The sequence below is a fragment of the Cryptosporidium parvum genome, chromosome 5, assembly GCF_000165345.1.
Source record: "Cryptosporidium parvum Iowa II chromosome 5, whole genome shotgun sequence".
Taxonomy (NCBI): Eukaryota; Apicomplexa; class Conoidasida; order Eucoccidiorida; family Cryptosporidiidae; genus Cryptosporidium; species Cryptosporidium parvum.
Window position 1 is genome coordinate 811049 of NC_006984.1, and position 25377 is coordinate 836425.

At 32.9% G+C, this 25377-nt stretch overlaps 14 protein-coding genes across 14 annotated transcripts; 10 read left to right on the forward strand and 4 right to left on the reverse strand.

Moving 5' to 3' along the window:
• Positions 1–315: 315 nt before the first annotated feature.
• On the forward strand, positions 316–906 carry cgd5_3450 (nascent polypeptide associated complex alpha chain with an NAC domain; the record flags this gene model as incomplete). Its single annotated transcript, XM_626269.1, has 1 exon — positions 316–906. One exon carries the CDS (start codon positions 316–318, stop codon positions 904–906), a length of 591 nt encoding a protein of 196 aa, XP_626269.1.
• Positions 907–1495: 589 nt separating this feature from the next.
• On the forward strand, positions 1496–3628 carry cgd5_3460 (nucleotidase (5'-nucleotidase/2'-cyclic phosphodiesterase) of the calcineurin superfamily; the record flags this gene model as incomplete). The annotated part of the gene is made up of 1 exon (XM_626270.1): positions 1496–3628. One exon carries the CDS (start codon positions 1496–1498, stop codon positions 3626–3628), a length of 2133 nt encoding a protein of 710 aa, XP_626270.1.
• Positions 3629–3773: 145 nt separating this feature from the next.
• Positions 3774–4745, reverse strand: cgd5_3470 (E. coli yfiP family protein; the record flags this gene model as incomplete). Its single annotated transcript, XM_626271.1, has 1 exon — positions 3774–4745. One exon carries the CDS (start codon positions 4743–4745, stop codon positions 3774–3776), a length of 972 nt encoding a protein of 323 aa, XP_626271.1.
• Positions 4746–5382: 637 nt separating this feature from the next.
• cgd5_3480 (hypothetical protein with possible conserved HGG motif) lies at positions 5383–6009 on the forward strand (the record flags this gene model as incomplete). The annotated part of the gene is made up of 1 exon (XM_626272.1): positions 5383–6009. One exon carries the CDS (start codon positions 5383–5385, stop codon positions 6007–6009), a length of 627 nt encoding a protein of 208 aa, XP_626272.1.
• Positions 6010–6950: 941 nt separating this feature from the next.
• cgd5_3490 (hypothetical protein with signal peptide) lies at positions 6951–7844 on the forward strand (the record flags this gene model as incomplete). Its single annotated transcript, XM_626273.1, has 1 exon — positions 6951–7844. The coding sequence occupies one exon, from the start codon at positions 6951–6953 to the stop codon at positions 7842–7844; it is 894 nt and encodes a 297-aa protein (XP_626273.1).
• A 294-nt stretch (positions 7845–8138) lies between these two features.
• cgd5_3500 (hypothetical protein having 10 transmembrane domains) lies at positions 8139–9584 on the reverse strand (the record flags this gene model as incomplete). The annotated part of the gene is made up of 1 exon (XM_626274.1): positions 8139–9584. One exon carries the CDS (start codon positions 9582–9584, stop codon positions 8139–8141), a length of 1446 nt encoding a protein of 481 aa, XP_626274.1.
• A 593-nt stretch (positions 9585–10177) lies between these two features.
• cgd5_3510 (co-chaperone GrpE, putative) lies at positions 10178–10882 on the forward strand (the record flags this gene model as incomplete). Its single annotated transcript, XM_001388250.1, has 1 exon — positions 10178–10882. The coding sequence occupies one exon, from the start codon at positions 10178–10180 to the stop codon at positions 10880–10882; it is 705 nt and encodes a 234-aa protein (XP_001388287.1).
• A 156-nt stretch (positions 10883–11038) lies between these two features.
• cgd5_3520 (chaperone'DNAj domain protein chaperone') lies at positions 11039–11380 on the forward strand (the record flags this gene model as incomplete). Its single annotated transcript, XM_626275.1, has 1 exon — positions 11039–11380. The coding sequence occupies one exon, from the start codon at positions 11039–11041 to the stop codon at positions 11378–11380; it is 342 nt and encodes a 113-aa protein (XP_626275.1).
• A 265-nt stretch (positions 11381–11645) lies between these two features.
• On the forward strand, positions 11646–12209 carry cgd5_3530 (DnaJ domain protein; the record flags this gene model as incomplete). Its single annotated transcript, XM_626276.1, has 1 exon — positions 11646–12209. A coding segment is annotated over one exon (564 nt), but the record flags the coding sequence as incomplete, so codon positions are not given.
• A 1106-nt stretch (positions 12210–13315) lies between these two features.
• cgd5_3540 (cyclin domain protein) lies at positions 13316–15262 on the forward strand (the record flags this gene model as incomplete). Its single annotated transcript, XM_626277.1, has 1 exon — positions 13316–15262. A coding segment is annotated over one exon (1947 nt), but the record flags the coding sequence as incomplete, so codon positions are not given.
• Positions 15263–15561: 299 nt separating this feature from the next.
• cgd5_3550 (possible glycolipid transfer protein) lies at positions 15562–16299 on the forward strand (the record flags this gene model as incomplete). The annotated part of the gene is made up of 1 exon (XM_626278.1): positions 15562–16299. One exon carries the CDS (start codon positions 15562–15564, stop codon positions 16297–16299), a length of 738 nt encoding a protein of 245 aa, XP_626278.1.
• A 179-nt stretch (positions 16300–16478) lies between these two features.
• On the reverse strand, positions 16479–18716 carry cgd5_3560 (CNcl1p/MJ0026/YebU-like. SUN family methylase; the record flags this gene model as incomplete). The annotated part of the gene is made up of 1 exon (XM_626279.1): positions 16479–18716. A coding segment is annotated over one exon (2238 nt), but the record flags the coding sequence as incomplete, so codon positions are not given.
• A 610-nt stretch (positions 18717–19326) lies between these two features.
• On the forward strand, positions 19327–23799 carry cgd5_3570 (putative secreted protein; the record flags this gene model as incomplete). Its single annotated transcript, XM_626280.1, has 1 exon — positions 19327–23799. One exon carries the CDS (start codon positions 19327–19329, stop codon positions 23797–23799), a length of 4473 nt encoding a protein of 1490 aa, XP_626280.1.
• Positions 23800–24353: 554 nt separating this feature from the next.
• Positions 24354–25376, reverse strand: cgd5_3580 (putative transport protein; the record flags this gene model as incomplete). Its single annotated transcript, XM_626281.1, has 1 exon — positions 24354–25376. One exon carries the CDS (start codon positions 25374–25376, stop codon positions 24354–24356), a length of 1023 nt encoding a protein of 340 aa, XP_626281.1.
• Between the last annotated feature and the right edge of the window lies 1 nt (position 25377).

Here is a 25377-nt window from a genome sequence, read left to right on the forward strand (position 1 = left end):
CGCCAAACCCGCTTGATTGTTTTGGGGGTACCGGTGATCAGGAAAATAGGCGGTAAAATGTTTAAGGTTATAAAGTAAAAGGGGGGAAATGTAAATTGATATTTAAATACAATATAAAATGAAAGTTAAAGTTAATACAAGTTGAGAATAAATCAAATCAAATAAATATTTAATTAAAAAAAAAAATTAGTCAACAATGAGTCAAGTCGGAACAATAAAGACACGAGAACGGGGAAATTAGAAAAAAAAAATTAAATAAACAAATAAAAGTCATAAAGTGGCAGAAATAATAAAATATATATATATAAGCAAAAAATGGTAGGAGAACAGGAACCAAAGATTGTGGAGATACATGATGACCAAATTAGCAGTGGAGAGTCATCAGAAGATGAAGACTTAAACTCAGGAAAGACCGAGGGTGTTCGTCCAAGACATAACAAGGGTGAAAAGAAAAATAGAAAGTTGGTTCAAAAATTGGGGCTTAAACCATTGCCAGACTTTGAGAAGGTTGTTGTGAGAGGAGCTAGAGGTCTCTCTTTTCAAATTGTTAATCCTGAGGTATACTGTGTCCCAGGAACAAAGAGTTACATTGTATTTGGAGATGCAAAATTAGAGGATCGTAACACAGCATCCCAAGCTGCTGCCTTGGCAAATGCTACTTCACAATTAGAGCAAAAGCTTGCTGCTATGAAGACACAAGATGATGATGCATCAAAAAATAATCCTACCACTTCCAGTAGTAAAGACGATGCTGCTGATGAAGAAGATGTTGATGAAACTGGAGTAGATTCTGCCAATATTGATTTGGTAATTAATCAGACAGGATGCTCGAGAGCAAAGGCTGTTAAGGCACTTAAATCTAATAATAATGATGTGGTTGAAGCCATTTTGTCTCTCTCTCCTTAATAAAAAGGGGCTTACAAAGAGTGAAATAGAGAGATTATCAAGAGCAAGTTTGTTTGATCTTTACTTAGGATTATATTGATCTTTTTTGTAATACTTTTTTTTTTTAGATGAAAAAAGAAAATATTTCATTTCATTCTCATTGTTTTTTTAATCAATTCATTTCTTATCAACAAAAACATTTTAATCAAATTTCCTATTTAATTCTTTAGATTATTTAGATCAATTTCCTTTACGTCCGAATAGGCTTCTCAGGAAGGTGGAATGAGGGGGTGGGGTAAGAGTTCATGCAAAGCCTAAACATTTACAGATCCACTTTATTGAAATAAAGTAAAGTTTTAATTAAAAGAGTATCGTGATTAACATTTTCAGGAGTACAAAACTCTATTTCTCATTACTTACTTAAATCCGATTTATTTTTACTTTAACTTAACCTTTATAATACTTATTTTTCAGATAGCTTTGGCGCCAAGTCCACAAAATATTACTGAAAATTGGCAATATTAAAAGATATTAATTTGGGTAATTTAGCGATCTGTATTAAAAACTAATTAAAAATTGAATGAATATTGTTGTATAATTAGTATTAAATATGGCAGATCAAGATCCTCTTTCACCACTTTCAAACACAGAATCAGAATCAGCTCCAAATGAAAGGTTTAGCAATAGGATAGCACATGAAGAAAACAGGAAAAACTTGGAAAAAATGTATACAAATTTTAGTAATATTGTGGGAAAGGGAACTCCAATCCAGAATATGCAAAGATGTATCTCAATAGGTTTAACAGGGGAGACTTTCTATGATTATGATTCTCCATTTGGACCGGAGGATGATATTTGTATACTACATTTTAATGATGTTTATAATATTGAAGAAGATGTGAATGGCACAGGAGGAGTTGCTAGGTTTGTGGAAGCATTAAAAAGCTTTCGTTCACTAAATCCTCTTTTGCTATTTTCTGGTGATGTTTTTAATCCATCAATTATGTCAGTAACAACAAAAGGTAGGCATATGGTTCCATTTTTAAACATGATGAGAGTGCATACAGCTTGCTTTGGAAATCATGATTTTGATTTTGGAGTAGATCATCTTGAGTATTTAGCAGGATCCTGTAATTTTCAATGGATTCTTTCCAATGTTTATGATGCTTATACTGGAGAACCATTAGCAAATGCAAGAACATATAGGCTTTTTGAATGGCAAGGAAGAAGAATTGGAATCATGGGTTTGGTAGAAAAGGATTGGCTTAAAACTCTTCCAACGATTTCTGAAGAGGATGTCATTTATAAGGATTTTGTTGAGGAGGCAAATAGAATTTCCAAAATTTTAAGAGAAAAAGATGCAGAACTAATTATTGCTTTAACTCATATGAGAGCACCAAATGATGAACTACTTGCAAAAGGAGCTGATGATATCGATTTAATTTTGGGTGGTCATGATCATGAGTACTATGGAGTGAAGGAAATAGGTAATTCTGTAGTGGCAAAAAGTGGAACGGATTTTCGTGATTTAACAATGATTGTAATTAAACCTGGAAAACATTGCCTAGTATGTCCAAATTCGGATTCAAAGCTACATTTGGAATCGTGTAGATACTCTTCATTTAGCCTGGATCAACCACAAAATATTTATGAAGAGAGACTAATTCCTAATAATAAAGATGGAGGTGATATTTACCTTAGAAGATTTTCAGGAGGATCTATAATGACTTGGAGCTATATTGATATCAGTACATTTAACCCAAATAGGCATGTAACAAAGATGGTTAATAAATATCTTCGTGATCTTGCAACACAAATGGATAAGATTATTGGTGAGTGTGCTGTTAGATTGGAAACTAGATTTTCAGTTATTAGAACTTCTGAAACTAATGCAGGTAACTGGCTTACTGATATTATGAGATCAGCAGCTAAGACTGAAATAGCTTTGATAAACTCAGGGACAATCAGATCAGATTGTGTATTTAATATTGGTCCAGTTAGAAATCAAGATATTCTGATGATGTTGCCTTTTGTAGATAATCTGGTTAAACTTGGAGTTCCTGGTAATTTACTTTTGGACATATTGGAAAATAGTGTCAGCCAGTGGCCAAATAAAGATGGAAGGTTTTCTCAGGTTTCAGGGCTTAAATTCAGATTTAATGGTGATCTCCCTCCTGGACAAAGAATTGTACCTGGTTCAGTTTATATTCAGGATTTGGATAATCCAATGGAATTTAAACCTTTAAAACTTGATAGAGTTTATACTCTTGTAACCAAAGAATTCCTTTATACAGGGAAGGATGGATTTGATAGCTTCACAAAATGCGAACTTTTAAGTAACCCAGAAGATATGCCTCCACTTCCAACCCTTGTAAGAAATGTATTTTCCTTAGCAGCTCTGGCTAATGGATATAGAAAACCTCATAATCTTGCAACTGCTAGAAAACTTAAAACTTTTCTTTTGAATCCACAACAAACTATGACTGGCCTTAATAAAGTTCCATCGAGAGCAGCCTTCAAGAGTGAAAATATTCACCAACTTACTCCAAATTCTATTTCTGGAAGGTCTAATGAGTCTCATGAATTAATTCTGAACGAGGAGAACATTCGTCGAATTGAAGAGAAGATTGTGGATGAGCCTGAGTATTGCTTTATGATTCAGGTCGAAAGGGAAGGGAGAATTATAAGAGAAGGAAGCGCCCCTGACCCATTAATTGAATCTGGAATTGAAAGAGTTGACTGATTAAGATTTTACATCTACGCAATAATCTTAAAAAAGGGGTAATTATGAATACAAAATAAAGAATTTGAAATGAATGCTCAAAATATATATTATAAAGTTCTACAAAGAATTATTCTTACTAAAGACAATTTCAGTGCAGAAAAATCTACAAAGTTTCATATTTGTACTTACTAAATTTTCTCTCGTTTCTACTTTCGAGAATCTCTCTTAGATATTCTCTCTTACATTGAGCAATAACATGCTTGATCAATAATTTCAAGGATTCTTCAAGAAGGTCAGATTGTAAATTAAGATGGGATATATTGTTGGTTGGTATATCATCCCCTATTTCTCTTGAGAGAATTTCTCTAATATCCTTAATTAATAGAGACGCAGCTTCTACTGTGGATATATTTCCAGCTTTATTCTGTTTTCTGAGTGGGCCAAAATCAGAAATTAATTTACTACTTATTACAATTCTTTTAATCTCTTTAGGCAAAGACTTGTTAATACTTTTTGCTTGAGACCAAGTACCATCGATCAGTATTACTTTAAGTTTAAGTTTTTTATAAAATTCCATAGAAGACAACGTATTCTCGGCTTTTTTATCTGAAATTTCCAGATACTTGTTTGCTTTTAAATCCAAAAAATACTCACAAATGCTTTTTGAATCTTTGCTGGGATATAGTATTACTGTCTCATTATAACTTTGTAAATCTTGTAAAAGTATCTTCTCCAACCTTTCACAACTACCTGGAATTCCGTGAATCAAAATTTCCGATCCAGGAATTAATTGATTCACAAGCTTTCCCGTATTTGATGACCTGAAGTACTCACGATCATTCATAAAAATAATAAACCTTATTTCTGGATAGGCTTGAGCTTCTCTAATCTTCCCTGCAAGCCTTGAAAGATCCATACATATACAATGGTCTTTCTTAACCAAAAAACATAACCTGCACTTAACAAAAGGATGACCCTGCTTTTCCCTTTCTTCCAATTCCCTCATCGATCTTTCAAATCTTCTTTGTACTACTCTCGAGTATTTCTCCCTTGGATCCAAATCCTCCAAATCTAGAGAATTGATCCTTTCATTTAGGATCTCCACCTCACTATCTTCTGATTTGGTTGGACCCATATAACCAAATCTCACATCTACTTTTCTTTCCACTCTTTAAGATCTTATGAAAATATCAACAGTCACGCGCCAATTAAAATCTCGTAAAACTACCACCGCATTTACCTAAAGTTACTTTTGACAAAACGAAATTACGCCAACCCGCTAAATGCATTTATATGGATGGGCGGCAACATTTTAGATTCAGTATCGGTAGTACTTTATTGCGGGGTTAAAATAATTTAATACAAATTAAAAATATACATTTAATAGAGAAGTCAAAAAGTGATCATTTTTAGAGTAGAAACTTATTGAAGTTCAAATACTCCCAAATAGGATCTTCGAATTTTTTTATTTTTTTTTCAAAATGCGTAGTAGAATCGTTATTTTTTTTTTTAACAATCATAATTATAATAAGTCATGCTTAATACCTCTCTATTAGACGGTGTCTCAAACTTGTATACTATTTGCACTTAATGTGATTTGGGTGGGAAGAAATAAAGATTTATTAATTACCTTGAATAGATAATTTTATATAATTATTTAAGGAGTAATCTCTATATTAAAACACTCTGTCAAAGGCAGCTTTATTCTGATCTAAGATAAGTAATACTAGTTGATAATAAAAAGCGTGTTTACATCATTTTTGAAATAAGATATGGAAAAACAAGCAACAGAACATAAACTTCATCATCAAAGTATCCCAAGTACTGTTTCTACATCCACAGACTCGATTGATATTGATTCTTTAAGTCCTAAACAGGTTGAGTCTGATACTTGGTTGGACAAAATCTTAAATGAAAAAGGTATTTTGGATATTACTAACAATATTTTGTCTCTAGTAAATGATGAAAATAAATTGATAAATACTTTTAACAAAAACTCTTGTATTATTTCCACAAAGATTTACTTAAGTAAACAGACTGAGAAACCCCCATCCATTATCTCTGTTATTGAGCTTGGAAAGAATATTGAAAGCCACTCTAATGTAGTTCATGGTGGGTTTTCTGCTACACTAGTTGATAATTGTCTTGGAATTCTGGCTGCTCAGCTATATAAATTCCCTGTAACTAAAACGCTTAATTTGGCTTATAAGAAGCCAATTCTGCCCGGCCAGACAATAGTTATTATTTCAAGAGTTAAGGATTCTGAACAAGAAAATAATGAATCGATGATTCAGTCTGACAGATGTACTCTTATTTCTGAGATCTTTAACATGAATCAGGATGTTCTTCTTTCATCTGAGGCTGTTTTTGTTGATATTTCAGGCAGAGTTAAAAAGTGAATATATAATACCGTGATTATGCTAGATATTAATCCGGCTATTGTATTTACTAAGTAATAGTTATTTCTACATTATGTTTTTTATTTAATTTCTCACAAAGAAACAATCACCCGTTTCTGACTAAGCTAAATGTCATTATTAAAGGAAACAAACATCTATTTTCCATACCCCTAAACAACCACTAACTTTTAATCATTCTATCTTCTATATTCAATACTTAATATTTCCCAAAATTAATATCCCCTTCTCTCCCCCACTCCACCTTTCGTATAAGTACCATTAAAATGATCTAAGGCTTCAGGATGTTACTTCCATTTATTTGATTAAATTGCTATAAAGCTAATAAGAACAAAATCACTAAGTATTCTCGAGTTATTAAATTAAAAAGGTATTCATAAACCCCAATACAATAATAATAATAATGGTGGAATTGGAAACAATGCGGTTGTACATGCTTTGAAATAAAGTATATTGTATTAGTATTTCTAATAGAGCGATACCCTATATTAAAGATTCATTCGTGACCAGCTTAACCCCATATTCAAATTTAATTAAAATCAAAACAATTTAAACTTATACCGGCGATGATATTAACGCACTTGTCTTTAATTATTCTTTATTCTTTCTTTTTTTTTTGTTTTTGTTCAATTCTTTAACCCATAATATTTAGACAATACTGCCGTTACCATTTGTTGAATTTACCAAAAACAAAATAATTAAATGTGGTTAGACAAGACTTGGTGCACGTTACTTATAATATATTTTTAAAGAATATAAGGAGACACTAAATAACAATATGGGGAAATTTAATGTTTTTATTGTATATTAAATATTATTGGGGGAGTAATGTTTTTTAAGCAAATCACTTTAATCATTTTGCAGAATTAAATTCTTAATCAATAGAATTTTGCTTTAATTGGAATTTAAGGGATTGAGTCATAATGAGATTTTACGTCACTTTAATATCTGTTATTGCAGCTTTGCTCTGTACCTCTACATCAGTTCTCTCTATGGAACACAAGTCCTTAAGACAATCTAAAACTGAATTATTTACAAAAGTTGGTCTATTTATAGAAGGATTCACACTTGAATCAGTTGCAAGAACAAAGTTGGCGATAGAAAAAGGATTCGAACAAGTTGAAATTGTTGATTTGACATTGGGGGATCTTAAAGCATTGCCAGCTTCACATGGTATTCAATTATTTGTTGCTCCATCTGAAATGTCCACTGGATTAGAATCAGTTGCTAAGGAAGGTATGGCCATCATCTCAGATTTTGTCCTCAAGGGTTCTTTCCTCTTTTCTCAGATGGATTCATCCTCAACATTATGTAAGGAATTCGACTACGAAGGTGTTAAGACTTCCAACTCTCCATTCATTTATGATGGAGTATGTGTTGGTCCAATCACAAAGAGTGGTCCAATGGAAACTGAATGCAGAGCTATTACAGCCCAAGTAGACAGTAGAGCTAGAATGGTTACTTACAATAACTTGTTTGTTCACAGGGGTTTCTACTTTGTTGATGCTGAGTCCAAGAAGAATTGCAAAATCCTCGCAAGTGCTACTCCACGTGATAACTCTGAGACTTTGATTGAGTTCAGAAGCAATACTAATGCTAAGGCTATTATTGTTGCATGCAAGCACGGAAGTGGAGCTGCAATTCTCTCAGGAGTCCAATTAGACCAGAACGCAGCATTCTTGAAGAGCTATATCGCCAGACATCCAGAAAATACTCATGTTAAGAGTGTTACTGAATCTCTCTCTGATGTAACAGAATTCACAAAATCACTCTTACATTTCGTAGTCATGATGAAGGTCACTGCTACTTTAGAGTAGATTGTAATGCTTGGGTTAGTTTGCGACGGAGTTAGGTAGAGTTTATGCTTTGGTTGATGGAAACCCGGCTCTAGTATGTTATAGTCCTTTCGTAACTAACTTTAATTTGCTCTTTTTGTATTGGTTCGTGGGTTTGCCGTTGAACACTAGTGATTTTCTAGGTGATAGTTGGTGTGAATTTAAAGCATTAAATCGTGACTAGGCAATAGAATATTTGAACTTTAGTTAAAAACAAGAATAAACAATTTAAGGAAAATTACTAATACAATTCAAATACATACTATCCAAATAAATTTATTCGTTAATACTCTGAAGTTTTGACTTTCTCTCAAGAGTATATAAGAACTTGACATAAATAACTCCTACAATTATAGTAGGTGGAATTAACATAAAGTTAATTTCTTGGAATGTCCATCCATTTTGACTAAATAATGAGATCAAATATTGAGGAAGATATCCTACAGGGAATGACTGTAGTAATAGATTTACTCCAGCAAAAGTACAAATAACATCTGTAGGTATTGCCAAAGTAAATAGAGAATATGCAGAACTAAACACAGCTTCTTGACTTGTTGTATATGCAATAAAGGTAAGTAATTGGAATGAAACATTTGGAACCAATTTAAATATTGCGCAAACAACCAAAAGTATAGTTGGAACAAGGGCAGATTTCCATAATCCATATCTATCAACCAAATAACCCTCCAATACACCAACAATGGAACCAAATGGTGAGACAGTTGTGAAAATGGTTGACCAGTAATAACCAATTTTCTTTCTCTCTTCAATTGAGCTTAAACCACTAAGTTCTTCTATTTGCAGTGATAGGGTTGATACATAAAAGTTGACTGAAACAACAACAAGTACTTCCAAGAGGAATTGAACCACAAACATCTCGGAAAAGATGGACCTAAATAGAGGCTTGATTTTAGACTGAACAAATCCAGAGTTATTTTCTCTGTCGGAACGGACAACATTTACCTGATTTTCTGAGTTACCTTCATTTGTATTACCTTTAATAGAATAGAAACCACATTTCTTTAGTGAGAAACCACAACTATCTCCCAAATGAATAATTCTGTTTGGGAGTAATAAACTGAACAAAACAAAAAATGCCTGAATAAAAGCAAGGGGAAGAAGTGATACTTTTAATGTAGTTTGGAAATGAGAATGAATTAATTGTACAACAAGGAAAGTAAGAGATGAAAAGCCATAAAGTGTTGAGAATGTAGATGCAATAACTGCTCTACCCTTGGGGAAAAGATTTGATAAATGAATGAACGATGGGATGTAAATACAACCGCATAAATTTTGTAGAATTGCGCCATACCAAATGTAATCAATACTTCCTCTTGGATTACCAACAGCAATCATAAATGTACCTAATGCGGTAATAAATTGGCAAACTGCCATAAATTTTGGCCCAATAACGTCCATTAAAATACTTAAGAATAAGACAGAGAACATTTGAACCGACTGAGAGATAGACATCAAATTTGCCAAATATACTTCTTCTTCTACACAAGGAAGGGATGGATCCTCACAGAGAAACCTATAAGCTCCAGTATCCTTGATAATGTTGGCTAAAGACTGCCAGCCAAGAATAATACCTGAACTGACAAGCATTTGAAGAAATGCTAAGGAAACTAAAAAATAGGCATTAAAGCCACTGCTTTTATTTTTAGCCATAACTAAAGGCTCTGCTTCACTAATTATTTTTGAATTCTTCGATTTGCCCATTATGAAATAATGAGACCTAATAAACAAACTTTTCTAAATTTTTCTTTTTGTCAAATTAACTTGTACTGTTACTATCCCCGGGAGACATTATTATTGAATCTGATAACTACATGAATTCCCCGCCATAAATTATTAAAAGGCATTATTTTTTCAATTGCCATTAAAAATTGTAAAATCTGCTTTTTTTGGCATGAACTTTAGTGGTGAATAACTATTTAAACTATTTGTACTTTGAATTCTTTTTTTTTTGCCGTAGTGCTGATTAATTTGTATTTAATTTTTACTATTCTTGAACTACTAATTAATTTTAGCTAAGAATTTATTCAATTAACTATAATATTTATCGTATCAAAACATAAAATTAATAAAATAAGAGTAGCTCCATGAGTAATAATAAAATAGCAATGTACATTTCTGCGGTCTCAATTATAAAATAACTAGGGCATTTGTATAGACAAGAATCAACTATAAAGCAAGTTCATGGTATTTTCGTTGATAATTTTTTGGCGCCAAATATGTGTAAGGACAGATTGAGCGGTAATATTATGTACTATTACTAAGCCTTTAATAACCAAGCAAAAGTAGCAGATAAAATGCTGCCTTTTCTCACCCTAGCAAGGAATTTGGGAGCCGGATCAGTAAGGGTGGGTTTGGTGAGTAATTTCTCTAAGGGTCAACTATTTTTTGTTGGAAAAAATCTGTTGAAAAATTTGGGTACAAGGGCTATATCAAGCAAGTCAAAGCCGACATCAGTTTGCGAAGAAGAGGAAAGAGCAATTTTGGAGGCAGAGGTTGCAAAGATTGGAGTTCTTCAGGAAAGAATTAAGACCCTTGAGAAGGATGCAAGTGGTTATATTCATAAAATAGAAGAATCTAAGGAAAAACTGTTACGTTCACTAGCAGAAAATGAGAATTTAAGACAAAGGCATAGGAAAGACTTAGAAGCAGCAAGAGAATACTCAATTTCAGGCTTTGCTAAAAGTCTTTTGGATGTCTCTGATAGCCTTTCCAGAGCCTTATTGTCCGTAGATATTGAAAATGTAGATAAAAATTCAATCAAAAGTTTATATAATGGAATTAGCATGACATATTCGTCATTAGAAAAGGTTTTTGAAGCACACGGTATTAAGAGATTCCAATCTTTAGGAAAACAATTTAATCCAAAAGAGCATGAAGCCGTATTTGAAGTTAAGGATACATCTAAGCCAAAAGGCCAAGTTTGTGAGGAGCTCTTGCCTGGGTACAAGATCCATGATAGAGTCCTCAGAGCTGCAAAGGTTGCTACCATTAAGAATTGATCAGTTTCTTCCCATTCTGTTGTTAATTATTTTCAAGCATTATTTTAAATTAATTTTTTTTTAATTTGAGTTGGCGCTGAAATTTATCATTTATTAATTAGCCTTGCGATTCTCAGAGGTAGACCAAATAAAATGTGAATATGAAAGTAAAGAAAAATGATATGGCCATTTTTAATGATAACTGCAGGAGCTAGTCTTGTAATTGCAAGAGGAACGCCTATATTAGCTAGGAGAGCTGGATTCTTTTCTCGGAATATGATCAGGCCTTTGGCAGGATCAACGGGGAAGTTTCCTTTAAAACTCAAGGGATTTGAGAACCCAATGAGTATTAGGGAGGCTTACAAGATATTGAATGTACCTCCGATTGCATCGAAAGCGAGAGTTAGAGAAGCCCACAGACAGCTAATGCTAAGGAACCACCCAGATAATGGAGGCTCTAACTATGTTGCCTCCAAAGTTAATGAGGCAAAAGAATTAATTTGTGGGGATAAAGATTAATCACTAGTTGTAGGTTTAACATTTTCCGGGGAAACAAGTACTTTGCATTAGTTTGGCACAATTTACAGGGAAGGAGGATTTTTAGAATCTTGCACCTTAAAATTAATATAGTTATTGTTTTTAATTCATATATAATCTCACAATCCTTCAGTTTTAAATATTTGTTTTTAATTTTATTTCAACATTCGCTCTTTTATTTAACTTATTTTTTTTTTTTTTTTTGGGGTTGCATCTTGAAAATTTGGGCGCCTGGATTTTGTAATAAACTAGAATAAAAATTCAAAGCAAACTTTGTGAAATGCCAGGAAGCACATATATTGAAAAGATCAAAACACATTATGATACATTGGAATTAAAGAAAGATTGCTCTAAAGAGGATATATGTAGGGCGTATATGAGGCTTGCATTAGAATGGTATCCCGATGGAAATAGATCGGATACAGAACTAAAGGGTACAATGTTTAAAAAGATCTCAAATGCATACCAAATACTCTCAAATGACGAATTGAGACGCAAATATGATTCTAGCATTGATGAGCTCATCAAAAAAAACAGCTCTGAAATGAATCAGAATTTAAATTTTGATCCATATGAAGTTTTTGAGAAATTTATGACAGAAGTACTGGCAGATAAAGAAAAGTATTATCAGTATTCTTCCCCATGTAATGGTGGATTTTACATTCATTCAAATTCGGATTTTAACTCTGATTCTGATATTGAATTCGGATTGGATGGAGACGAAAAAGACGCCAATATTAATGATGATCTTTTCACAGAAGATGAAGATATTGAATATTGTGATGATTATCATTATAGAAACACCTTTTAAATTATCCAAAATTAAACTTCAAACACACAAATGTATTTTTTGTCCTAAATTATACCAAATATCTTTATTTTTGTATGTATAATAAAGATCAGCTCAATATCCTCAATATAAGTGTAGGATAACTTGAAACCACATCTTTAAAGTATATGTTGGTAAAAAAACAAGAATTTATATAAACTGGTTAATTTGTAATTGGTAATAAGTTGATTAGAACTCAAACATAGTTCAAAGAATTCATATATTTACTCTTTCAACAAAAAACGGATGTTTGGGAATTTTCTATTACAAATACTTAGTAGATATTTATCGACAGCTTTAAAGCTAAAAGGAAAAAAATGATCAATTTAATCAATTATTCAATGTTCAAAGAAATCTAGCTAGACTTTTATATTTGGAAGTTATCTATTTTTGACATTTTGGATAGATAATCTTCTTTATATAGCTGAACCTGATTAAATTTATGCTTTGGGTCATTTAATAGGTCACTTAAGGTAATTTCAGCAGCAACTTGTTGTACTTTTTGGCAGCATTGGATCTAAAAGTGGGAATAAAAAAAAAATCAATGAGTAAGTTGATGTCTTGTAATAATAGCGCAGATAGAAGATTTATCAACTTTTCAATTAATGTTCTTCCTCCAGCTAAAGAAAAAATTTCAGTAATGTGACTAGCCAGTCACTATGAGCGACTTACAATTTTATGAATTTGGATTTTCATGGAAAATGAAGATAAATAAGAATCGTAAGCAGTACCCTCCAATGTTGAAATCTGACTCTGTTCAATGATTCGATTCATATTATCCACCATTTTGCTTATACAATCATTCACAGTTTCCTTGCAGCGTGTCCTTGCACTCATTATTTATAATGTAATAATTTAGGGGGTAACTCAAATGGACAGCGCGCGCGGTAATGGCAAATTTTTTTTTAGAGAGAATGATTTATTGATATATAGGATTTCATGAGCAAAGAGTAATTTTAAAAATAAAAATTAAAAAAAAAATTGAAATAGAAAAATTAGTTTGTGCTCATAATAGAGCGTAAATGGTGATAATATCTGAATAATTGATTAATTGAATTAAAGTAGTTTGTTGTGGAGGTAGAGTATGAGAGAAAATGGGTCCTAGAATTTGCCCTCAATGTTCTAGCGCTAGTATTGAAGTACACGAAGGAAGAGGAGAGACAATATGTACGAACTGTGGCACTGTTTTGGAGGAGAATACCATGGTTGAAGGCCTTCAGTTTAGTGAATGTTCCAATGGATCGATGCAAATGGTGGGACATTTTGTGCCTTCATCAGGTGTTAGAGGATTTGCAATGGTATATGGAAATAGAGAAAGCAGGGAGCACGTTCTACAGAGAGGTTATCATAATTTACAGAGAATTGCTGATCAACTACGTCTTTCTAGTAGTCATATAGAATCTGCTCAAAGAGTATTTCTGATGGCAGTTCAAAGAAGTTTTACAATAGGCAGGAACAATATGCACGTTGCATCTGCTTGCTTGTATGCGATATGTAGGAGAGAGAAGACGCCTCATATGCTTATTGATTTTAGTGACGTTCTTCAGACTCCAGTAAAAGTTTTAGGACAAGTTTTTATGAAACTTTTGCGTTTACTTAGATTACATGTTCCAAACATTGATCCCTCAATGTTTATGGAGAGATTTGCAGCTCAAATGAAGTTAGGCGAAAAAACTCATGCCGTTGCAGCTACGGGTGTCAGAATTGTTCAAGCTCTAACAAGAAATTGGATTACTACTGGAAGAAGACCAACTGGGTTATGTGGAGCAGCTCTACTTATTTCTGCAAGATATCACGGAATTCCTGTTAGTTCTTCAGAAATTGCTCAGATTGTAAGGATTTCTTCACCCACTTTATTGAAGAGACTTGCAGAGTTTAAACATACCTCTACAGCTCAGTTAACAGCAGATGAATTCGAAAATACAGATCTGCTCTCTCTTCCAATTGTTAGAGGGCCACCCTGTTTTGAGAAGAACCGCCTAAAGGATGAAGCAAATAAAGCTTTGGCAATTTCTAATGGTGAAGATAAATTGGCCATTGAGGGAATAAATCCTAATATAGGTTTGGAATCGAATTATGACAAAGAAAATGAACCATTAGGTAATGATGAAGATAGAAGAAAGGATGATCCAGAAGATGCTCAGGAAGAAGAGCAAGGCGATGAAGAGGAGGAAGAGTCTGAAACCATTGATGTTGAAGCTGATGATTTTGAGGGGCATAAGAAGAGCCTTAGTTTCCCTAAATTTTTAGGAGGAATAGAATTAGACATAAATCAAGATAAACTTTGTAATGATGAACCTACATCACAGGATATCACAACTATTGCTTCCAAACTAATTAATGCATTTGATAAGGCTAAGTGCGCCTCAGAGAATTCTCAATCAGGAACTTCGACATGTGCAGATTCAACTTCAGCAGAAGACCTAGTAATGGATCCTCTACACTTCTTGTTTAAAGATTTTGGAGATCCCCAAGTTGAAACTGAAGACAAGCAAACAGCAAAAGGAAGTATTCAGGAAGAAACTAGCATTGACAACCTAATTGAGCCTGTTAGTGGAAACAAATTAAATATTGCGAATTCGGATCTCTCCACTACAATTGGCAGTTCAGGGCTTGAAGACCGTGATGATATCTCAAGTTCTGACGATCTGAGCGACATTAGTGATTCAGAAATTAATGATTTACTACTTGATGAGGATGAAAGAGAGGCAAAGAGGCTCCTTTGGGATGAAATTACAAAGGATACGCTTCCTCCATCGTGGCTTAGAAAGATAAACAAGGAGTCAATGAATTCGAATAATTTCCAACAAAGTGAAATTTTTGGACTTTCAAACAATACAGCCAAAGATAATACCAACACTGGTCAGCCTAAGAAAAGAAAGACAGAACAATCGGAAAAGGAAAGTTCTAAGGCTCAGAAGGTTCAACCAGAAAATGCTATTGAAAGCGTGTTAATGGCGCTTCAAAAGGCTGGTCCAGGAGCGGCCAAACATGTTAACTCTGATACTTTAGCCAAACTGTTTACTGTCTGCTAGGAGAGTAATAGTAGCAGGATATGGAACAATGTGGTAATTACTATATTAAAATGTGTTATTTTAGTTTAAACTATACACTCCTTAGGATTTTATCTAATGTTTTCTATTTTTTACATAAATTTTGCATGTATTAAGCATTGAATTGAATCTTGTTTGGCGCCCAAAGTTTTTTTTTGTGATGGTCAAAGTAAGACAAGTAGGTCGTCGCATCATTTTAAAGCTCACTCCATGGGATTAAGAGCTGTTGCTATAAAAGAGAAAATCTAGGTAAGATCGTATAATTTACTTTTGAATGAAAGATGAATGGACTAAAGGTTTGTAATAGTCAGAGGGAACTTGTGCAAAATAGTAAACGAATTTTTCATAGTAAAGATTCTCATTTAAGAAGTTATCCAAATTTAGAGTGCATAACCACTGCATTTAGAAATTCTGTGATTTACCCTGAAACGGTAAATAACCCACCAGTTCCGCTTTTTGAACAATTTTGTAAAGCTGCAGTTTTATATTCAGATTTTTATCAATTTGCCTTGGGTGAAAACTTTGTTTGTAATTTGCTTAGAAATGATATTAAAAACAACTCTTCCCAAGCAATGGAGGCTTGGAAAAGAGAATCATCTGATGCAAAGACAGTTGAGGAGTTTTTAAAGTCTCAAATTAGGATACATACTCTGGACAAAATTAGATCCAATCCGAGTAGTGCAATAATTAAATTTTTATGGACTGTTAGAGCTACAAACTTTATTCAACGTTTTATAGAAAACCTAATATCAACTACAGGAGAAGATCTTCATTGCTCTGCAAGAGATGCCTACAATAAATCTTTAAGACCTTATCATGGATATGTAAAGGTTGGAATAGCAATAATGGCATTTAAACTCGTCCCCTCAAAAACTAATTTAATTCTCTCTCTAGGCTATCCAGATATTGAATCTGGTATAACGGCTCTCAGAAAACTTTCATCTGCATCTAAGCCTTGTATTGACCAAATTAATGGATTAATAGAAAAATATGGTTGTAATTTTCAAAATAAAGTTTAATTTATTTAAAGGTCTAATTAAGATTAATTTCTACAAAACGATAATCATTATAATATGAGATCAGAAAATTGCAACTTAAACTCTAATAATTGAAGCGAGAAATTAATGATATATAAAAATGAAATCACATGATAGTGATTTTGATATTTAACCTTATATATAGAAAATTAACATCTTTATTAGTGATTCTGATGTTTATATAGCCATTCAATGTGAAATTTAACACAAAATCTTAAGAATTTGTCCAACAAAAGTTCAATATGATGACGGCCTACATGAGCCGGCAAAAAAATAGGCTTGTTACCGCCAAATTTTTTCATATCAAGCTTAATAATTATTGATCCTGGAAGATCAAAAATTCCTTTAAATTCAGGATACTCTTCTTCCTTAAGATGATGTCTGGGGATTCTGTAAGGATGGAATTCTTTAACTTCTTCAGTATTTTCTGTTGGCTTTTCTATCGTCTGAAGTAGTTTTAAGATATATTTAATAGGAAACTCTCTACATCTTGGAGTATCGTCAAGAGAGAGGCCATGACTATAATGTAAGTAACTATTGAATCCACAATTGAATCTGTAAATCGGTGGAAAGTTTACGTCTATAATCTGATTATCTTCAATTGATATTGGACCTTTTCTATATCTAGATAGCTCAACACCAGGAAACCCTGCATGAATCACTCTCAGAGGATTTTTAGACTTAGCTGAGAACAAGAACTTAGAAACGCTCTCAGACACTTGCCACATTTTTCTAGGGAACTTAGAATCCTCCAATTCTTGATTAGAAAGATCATCAGTTGTGTTATTAATACTATCAAAATCATCTTCAATTTTGTCTGTACTACCTTCCTTATTTTCCTTTTCCTTTTTGTTAAGCTCTTCTAGGCTTTTTTTATTGGTACAAGCCCTATTGAAATCTCCTTTTGGATTTCTATAAATTAAAGTATTCAATATCTTTTCTTCGTTAAAATTAGAAATTCCATATGGGTTAAAAAGCATTTTGATAATATTTTTTTTGTTAGGATTATCAGCTAGAGTTAAGTAGTCATCTTGAATTTCTAGCTGAAAGTTATCCACCTTATGATCCTCCTTTTCAGAGCTGGTTATCCTTAAAACACTAACAAAAAATCCTCCAGTGTTTTCTTGGTGAGGAGAAATACGGATACACTTGGATAGACTTTCCTTTATTTTTGGATCTTCAGGCGGAAACATTGATGGGAAAATGGATTCCCTTGATTGGAATGGAACTTCTTCATAGTTATCAAAGAACTCTTTAGGTTCTTGAGACAACAATTCAACATTTGTTTCTTCACATTTATTTTTCTTATTCTTATTTTTTTTCAGTTGTTTTCTCGGAATTGGGACTCTCCATGTGCTGATCCCTCTTCCGAATTTAGTTTTTGAAATAACATCCTTCGATATTTCAGAAATAGTCAAAGGATCAACGATTTCTACATGTATTCCTCTATTTGCTAAAGAACTAATTACCGAGGAAACAACTGCTTCATTCTCTAATGGATTAAATGAGCATGTACTATATACTAGCAAGCCTTCTTTAGGCTTAAGAATAGATAATGCCCTCAAAAGAATGTTTCTCTGGAGTCTGTGCAGACCTAGAGAAAAACTTATGGACCATTTTGCAAACAAATTTGGATTTTTTCTCAATGTGCCATCACTGCTGCACGGTACATCACACAATATTCTGTCAAAATAAAATTTCTCCTTTAGCGACTCAGAGCTGGGATTGCTCAAATAAATATCTGGAAAATGATCCGCAGAGTGGGTTGTTACAATTAATGAGGGAGAGTTTAAATGTCTTGTATGATGAATTAACATATGAGCTCTTCTTGTATCTAAATCATTAGCGATAACAAATCCTTTAGGGTACTCTCCTGTAACAGCCTGTTCTGATTGTAGAATCTCAATAATTTGAGAAGTCTTGCTGCCTGGAGCAGAACACAAGTCCAATACATAATGATTTGGTTTAACATCCAAAAATAAAACAGGTAACATACTCACAGCCTCTTGTCTCATAATGCTTCCCCCATCACTCATCATAACAAGCTTCGAATGAAACTCTTTTGAAACACCAGATGATCTTCTCAGCTTGTCTCTTGATTTTGTTATCTGAAAAGCTAATCCTTTCGGATACCATTTAATTTCTTTAATTAAGTTGTCCATTTCTTCACTATTTTCATTCAAATAAACTGTAACTGACTCAGTTTCCTTTGCAAATTCCTTTATTGATGATGAATATGGACTAACGCCGACTACCCTGAAAGTGGACGGTAAATCTTGCTTGAGGTATTCCATAAAAAGTTCCCATTCTTCTACTGGAACTATATTTTGCTCTTTATAATACTTTTCAAACAATTTACTCTCCTTTACAAGGTCACTATAACCTTTGTTGGACATTTTTTATTTTCTCTCCTAATTGGTTTCGAGCAGGCGATGTACCTGTATTATTTTTTTTTCTCCGTATTTACGGTTTTAATTTGACATTCAACATCAGAAATATTAGTACCGGTGCTTTGGCGGGAAATTATTTTGTTGAATAAATAAACAAAAATAACAAAATTTTATTCATTTAAAAACTGATTTATTGGATAAAAATAGTTTACAAGTAACTAGATCCAGAATATTAACCTTTATTGAATGAATAGAATTCTATTAAAATATTTTATATTGTATGGATCAATGTTTGACCAAATCAACATGCATGCAATATTGCCAGAGAAAATACTTAATGCATAATAGGTAAAAAAGATTAAAGCAAAATAAAGTTTAAAACATCAATTGTGTGGAGTTTTAAATAACAAATAGTAAATTTTCTAAAAATGAGATCACCACACTTTTTTGTAAAAAATGAATACTAAGGACCTAATGGATAAAGGAAAAAATACTAATATTTGGAAAATTAGTGAAAGGTATAAAAGAGGCCAAATAAATCTTTTTATTTATGACCGAAAATATAATATATGAGATAAAAATCCAATAATCTCAAAAGGTATCATTTACTTTAAGCAAGATGAAATTTTTCCTGCTTTTTTTAATACTTGCAACATTATTGGAAAAAATTGTTTGTCAAACTGCTCCATCAGCATACCCAACAAGTACTTATGATCAATTTGCTTCTCATTTTAGACAGCCATATTCTACAATAGTAGTCACAGGAAGTCAAGGTCCTGATTATTTCAGTTCATTGTACGCATATCCTCAATTTCCGCAACTACTTACACCATGCAATCATATGTATCCAATGAACATAATAATTGGAAATACAAATAGTCAAAGTGGATTTTCCATTGAGTTTGGTTGTAACTACAAAAATCTCAAAGATACAATAGTAGTAAGTAGTAGTTATTCACACCTTAATATTAACTCAACGGCTATTTTAGAAGGAGCGTGTACATACTTTGCATCTTATTTAAATATGGCAAGCTTTTCAGTATTTCAAACAAATTCCTATACTAATATCACATATTTGGTTCCTGGAAATATAGTTTCTCATACTCTTTCTTTGATCCCAACATCGAGCGCAATCTTAGGAACTCACTCAAAATTTGAATGGATTAATTCTCACTTCTTTAGTAGAAAAGCCAAATATGATCTTCCTACATTTTTAAACTTTGTTGGAGATTTTAGTGGAACATTTTCTCTTCCTCTCACTTATAAGATATTTCTTCCTGATGATGTACTACCATCTGTGACTGTAGTAGGATCTCAATCTGAAAGGTATTACATGGATCAGTTTAATGTTACCCTTACACATGGAAATTTCACAAGCCCAAGTAATTCTGGCTCAAGCTCTCAATTAAATAATAATTGGCTTCCTAAAAAAGGACTTGCAGGAATAATTCCTATAGTGTATCCCACTGTTGCAATTATGCCAATTCAATTATATCAAGACTGGAGAAAAGACGAAAATAAAGTTGTTCCTTCATGGGGAGCAAGCAATATCCCTTTAGGATTTTCACCATTAAGAGTTCTTCCTCCTTCAAATTTTCCAAAAACAGGTTATAGAGGGTGTGGAAGTAACTTTGATTTTTACTATCCAGAAAGCTCAGAATTTGTAAATGGAAATATTGTTGATAAAAACAAAACTCTTAGCTTACTAAAAAATGTATCAGACTCGAATACATATTATATGAATACTCTTCAAGGGACTTTCTTCTTTAATAAGGTTCCATATTCAATGAGTGGAGATACTAATGGGCAATTGAAGGATATTCTCCCAGGATATGCATTTCTGGATACAAACTATATTGGAGGTTGTTTCTTTAATGGAACGTATCCATTAGCTGTAAGTGAGCTTGGAGCAGGATTCAAAGCTGGTTCTCTGTGTTTTACAGATACTATGGATAGTTATCCAACTTCAAATAGCCAATTTTATCCTCCTCCACTAAAACATTCAGGGTTTCTTACTCAACCTGGCCATTTGGTGGGCGTACTAACTACAATGAGTCAGTTTGTTAGATACTCAGTTTCAGGTGGTATTTCTCAAAACGAGCCTCAAAACTTACGTCCATTTAGTCATAAATACCCGGGATTGGGAATTTCACAGTCAATAATTTATGATGTATTTAACCATGGGCCAAGAATAATGGTTAAGTCCCCCCTTAACGTTTATGACAAATCTTCAATTGAAATTCCATTTGATTATTTTGCTTTGGGAGAGCCATACACACTTAGGATGTTTGGTCAATTCGGCTCTCCTGGTACTGCTATGAGTTGCAGATCTCCAAGATATATTCCATCTAATGAAGAAATGAGAGATATAAATGTAGAATGGCTTTGTTTCAAGCCAAAGACATCAATAACCCAGATTCAAGCAGCAACTGAACTTAAGAAAATGGTCTCTGAAGATTGCACCATTTCCCAAAATTTGGAGCCTTGCGTTGCTAGCCAAGGGGCTTTGGGGAAAAATTCTTGGTCACTTAATGTTCCTTCTGGATCTTATGACAAAAGTAAAGTTGCATTAATAGTTCAGAACTTGACCGATACAAACTTCCCAAAAATTTTCGGAACTTATAAAAATGCAGGCTCTTGGTTTAGAATTACAGTGTTGGAAGACAATCCGTATGAAGAAACTTGGTACCCCCATAGCTTTTGTAATGTACTTCCAGTACTTCCAGTTGTTCCAATTTCATTTCCTCAAATATTAAGGTTGAATTCCATGACTCAGCCATGGGATCACTTTAGGGATTCTATTTATTCATTATATATTTCAACATTAGATAATACACATGTAAGTGTTGAATTATCTTTGGGATCAGAAACCTCATTACCAGCTTCTACGGCAATATATTCGACAGCATATCTACTTTGTCAAAATTTGCAGCCTTTGCAAATACAAGTGGTACCAGAAAAACTCTCTTTATCAAGCTTACTTACTCATGGTACTGTGCCACTAACAGCTGAAGTTCCTCCTATTGCAGCAGGGTTAAGAGGAAGCTTAGACTGTTTTTTGAACTTCTATACAAGCTTTAGTCAACCGTTTTCAGGGAGAGTGGGTACTTTTAGTAGTTTCAGTGGAGCAGCCCCTGCAACTCCTCCATCAGGAGTAGCAATGTATTCCTACTTTTTGTTGGCTGAATCACCTCCATTTGTCGGCTCTTTAAGCCTTTTTGCTCCAGATTCAGAAGGCTCAGTTCTCACTGATGCTATTTTCCTGCTTGTAGAGAAAATACTCTATGGCTCAGATTCTCAATCTGGAGTTTTCCCGTCTGTAGGTGTTTTGGCATCTAACACTCCAATTATTAACGAAAATTCAACAGTGATTTTACTTGGAGATTCTTTGCTTACTCTTCCACAAACAATAAGATTACCAGCAATCACAGATACGTGGTATATATACTTCAGGGCTCAAACATCTTCAAATAGCGGTTGTAGCATTCCATGTTTATCTAAAATCAAAAATACATTCTTCTCGCATTGGTGTTCTTCTCCAGATTCAGAAATTCAAATTTGTCCAAAACAAATAGTAAAGATGAAGAAAAATGACTCAGATGAAAATATTTTAGACGCTATCGCAACATCTTTAAATTCAATATCTTATTATTCCCTTAATGATGCTTTCCAGTTACTTACTAGTCTTGTATTACAGCCAGTATCACAAAAACTTGTTTGGGAAGACTATTTTGAGTTATTATATGAAAAGATTTTGGACCCAAATCAAATTCCAAGAGCATTGGATTTCGCTGCATCTAGGCATCAACTTTTATTCATTTTAAGACAAGTATTAGAAGTAGCAATTAAAAATCCAAGACTAAAAATAGATACTTTGGCACCACTTCAAATCTTTCCAAACTTGACTCTAAATGCCGAATGTGCTAATAATCCAGGCACAAAGTATCTAATTTTGGATAATTTAGACCTTCTTCTTGCTAATAATAGACAAATTGGAACAACTCTTGAACCAAGTGCCGCTAGAATGGATTTAATTCTTAGAGGTGTTGAAGCTGTTGCAAACAGGTTCTCTTTCTGGAGTGGCCCTTCTCAAAATTTAAACTATACGGGTAAATATTCTGGTATTAACGTCGATATTTATACTACATCTTTTTTTATGGCTTATTCTGGAGTTCAAATTGGTTCATACAAGTTTAAATATCTTACAAAAATGGATTTTAGAGAACTTCATCTAATTGAATCCTATTATCTAAGACTAAATGAAAGACTTTATAATCCTCAAGAAGTGCAAACTAATTGTTCAAGCTCTATTTTCACGATTTCATCAACGTCTATTAGCTCTGAAAGGATTTATAACAGTCTGGTCGATATTGGACAAAGAAACAAAACTGAGATGAAAGATCCTGGAGTTTACATAGGATCTACTTCACTTTTCTGGTGCTCCGTGGATTATCAAGCAATAAGTACGCTTCAACAAGTGGAATTCAGTGTAAGTATTAAAACTGAAGATGAATTAGACTTATCCAATATGCTTTGTGCTGCAAAGATTAAGGATCAATGGCTTACATCTGCATGTAGAACTATATTAACTGTTTCTGGGTCAAAAGGAAAAGAAATATCTAAGTTTGAATGCTCCTGTAACGCTATATCAGATTATGCCCTTGTAGGATTCCCAATACTACGCAAATTTGATCCTACTGATGGAAGTTATGATCCATTTTCACCTTCAATCAACAAACCATGGGGAGGATTTGATGATTCTCTCAACAGTTTTACAAACAATGAAACTCTAATTTCCCAAATAATTAATTCATCATTCTCTGGATTTATTTCCACATTTGAAACATTGAATGGAGTTCCTTTCTTAAAATCAAATCTATCAAGCTTAGGATCAAGGCCTGGAATTAAAGGTAGTTATAAGCAAGAAGGTAGAGAAGAAAAAAAGACATTTGGAATAGAATGGGGAATCAATGAGACTCAGTCATTATATAATGTCTCAAATAATATACTAACATCCTCTAATATCAATAATTACATTCTATGGGGTCCTACAAACAATTATACTAATAAAGTAAATGCAACAATTACCTAATTTTTTAATTTAGTCACAAAGGTAAAATGGGCCAGGACCTCAATTAAATAGCCTATGTTGAGAGTAATATTCTCAAAGTTTCACAAAATACTCCATATTAGGTTTAATTATTTATAGTCCATATTATCATCTTTAATTATTTTTTATTAACCACTTGTAATCTCAAGTTTCTTAATTGTATTGAATCATTAGAAATACCAAATTTTTTAGGATCTGAGGCTTCTTCTTTTTATCTAAATACCAAAACTATGAAAAATAATATAATTTATTTATATTGGAGTTTTGCATGCATGCATTCCGGTCTGGCGCAACATAAGTGATAATCTGCAATGAAAGAAATTTTATATAATAAAAACTATTTAAACTTTAAATTAAAAATTATATTTAGGTTTAATATGCTCTAAGTTTAGAATTAATAAACAGATTATTAATTATTTCAGATAATATATTCATATATGTTCAATTGACCAAAATATTAAGACTAATTTGCTAGAATATAATTGAATTACATAATGAATAGAAAGTTGAAAAACACAATTATCAAAAATTGATTTTTATTCTTGATTACCAACCAATGTTTGGGTCTCGCTATGATCATTTAGATAGACTTCAAATCCATCAAGTCTCTGTTTGATCGATAGTAATTCAATGAGATTACTCCATTCTTGTCTAATATATGAAAGAATTCTGAGCATATTATTTACAACAGCTACAGAAGCAGTATATGTACCAAAATCTATGTCACCTTTTAAGTAAGAAGGAATGATGAAGAATACAACAAAGTATCTTCTGAAGAAAATAGTTGCAGTAGATGCTGAGTCAACAAACATCATATGCTTATACATTTGGAAACTATTATTTCTGACTTCAATGAAAAGTTTTCTGATAGTTGTTAGATCTTCATCTCGTACACTGACTTCTTCTGAATAGATAAGTTTCTTTCTATATGACGCTTCAAGTACTTGGTTGTCGTACTCGATGCTTGGGAGCTTAATTCCTGAAATAACTAGTGGAACAAAGCATAATAAATCGAAACTTAGAGCTGCGAATAACAAAGAGTGAGAGTGAGATCCAAAGAATGGTACATAAGACATCATTCTACCATAATTTACAACTAATCTGTAAAATGCTATAGTTTTGCATGACCAGTATAGCATCTCAATTGCTATAGTTTCCAAAATTACAGCAAACTTTTGACAATCTTCTTGAATTCTTTGAGAAGCACCTTCAATGGTCTTTAGATGTTCCCACTTTTTTAGATAATAATTATTTAGAGCTGTTCTCCATTTAAATGCAATAAAATTACCTAATATTGCTCTACAGGCATTGCTTAGTGAAACTCCTGCAATTTCAATCCATATAAAGCCATAAATAAATTGGATGAAATCATCAACTGTAGCTTTGTATCCTCCAGGGGTTGGATTTAAAAGACTTTGCATACAATTTGCATAGTACTCTACAAGATAACTTGAGTGAGTGTCAAAGAAGCACTCAAAAATAGCCAAGCTTAAGATCAGGACAGACCCTAAATATGCCCATATGGCATATTTTTTGTCGCCAAAAAATTGTAAAATCATG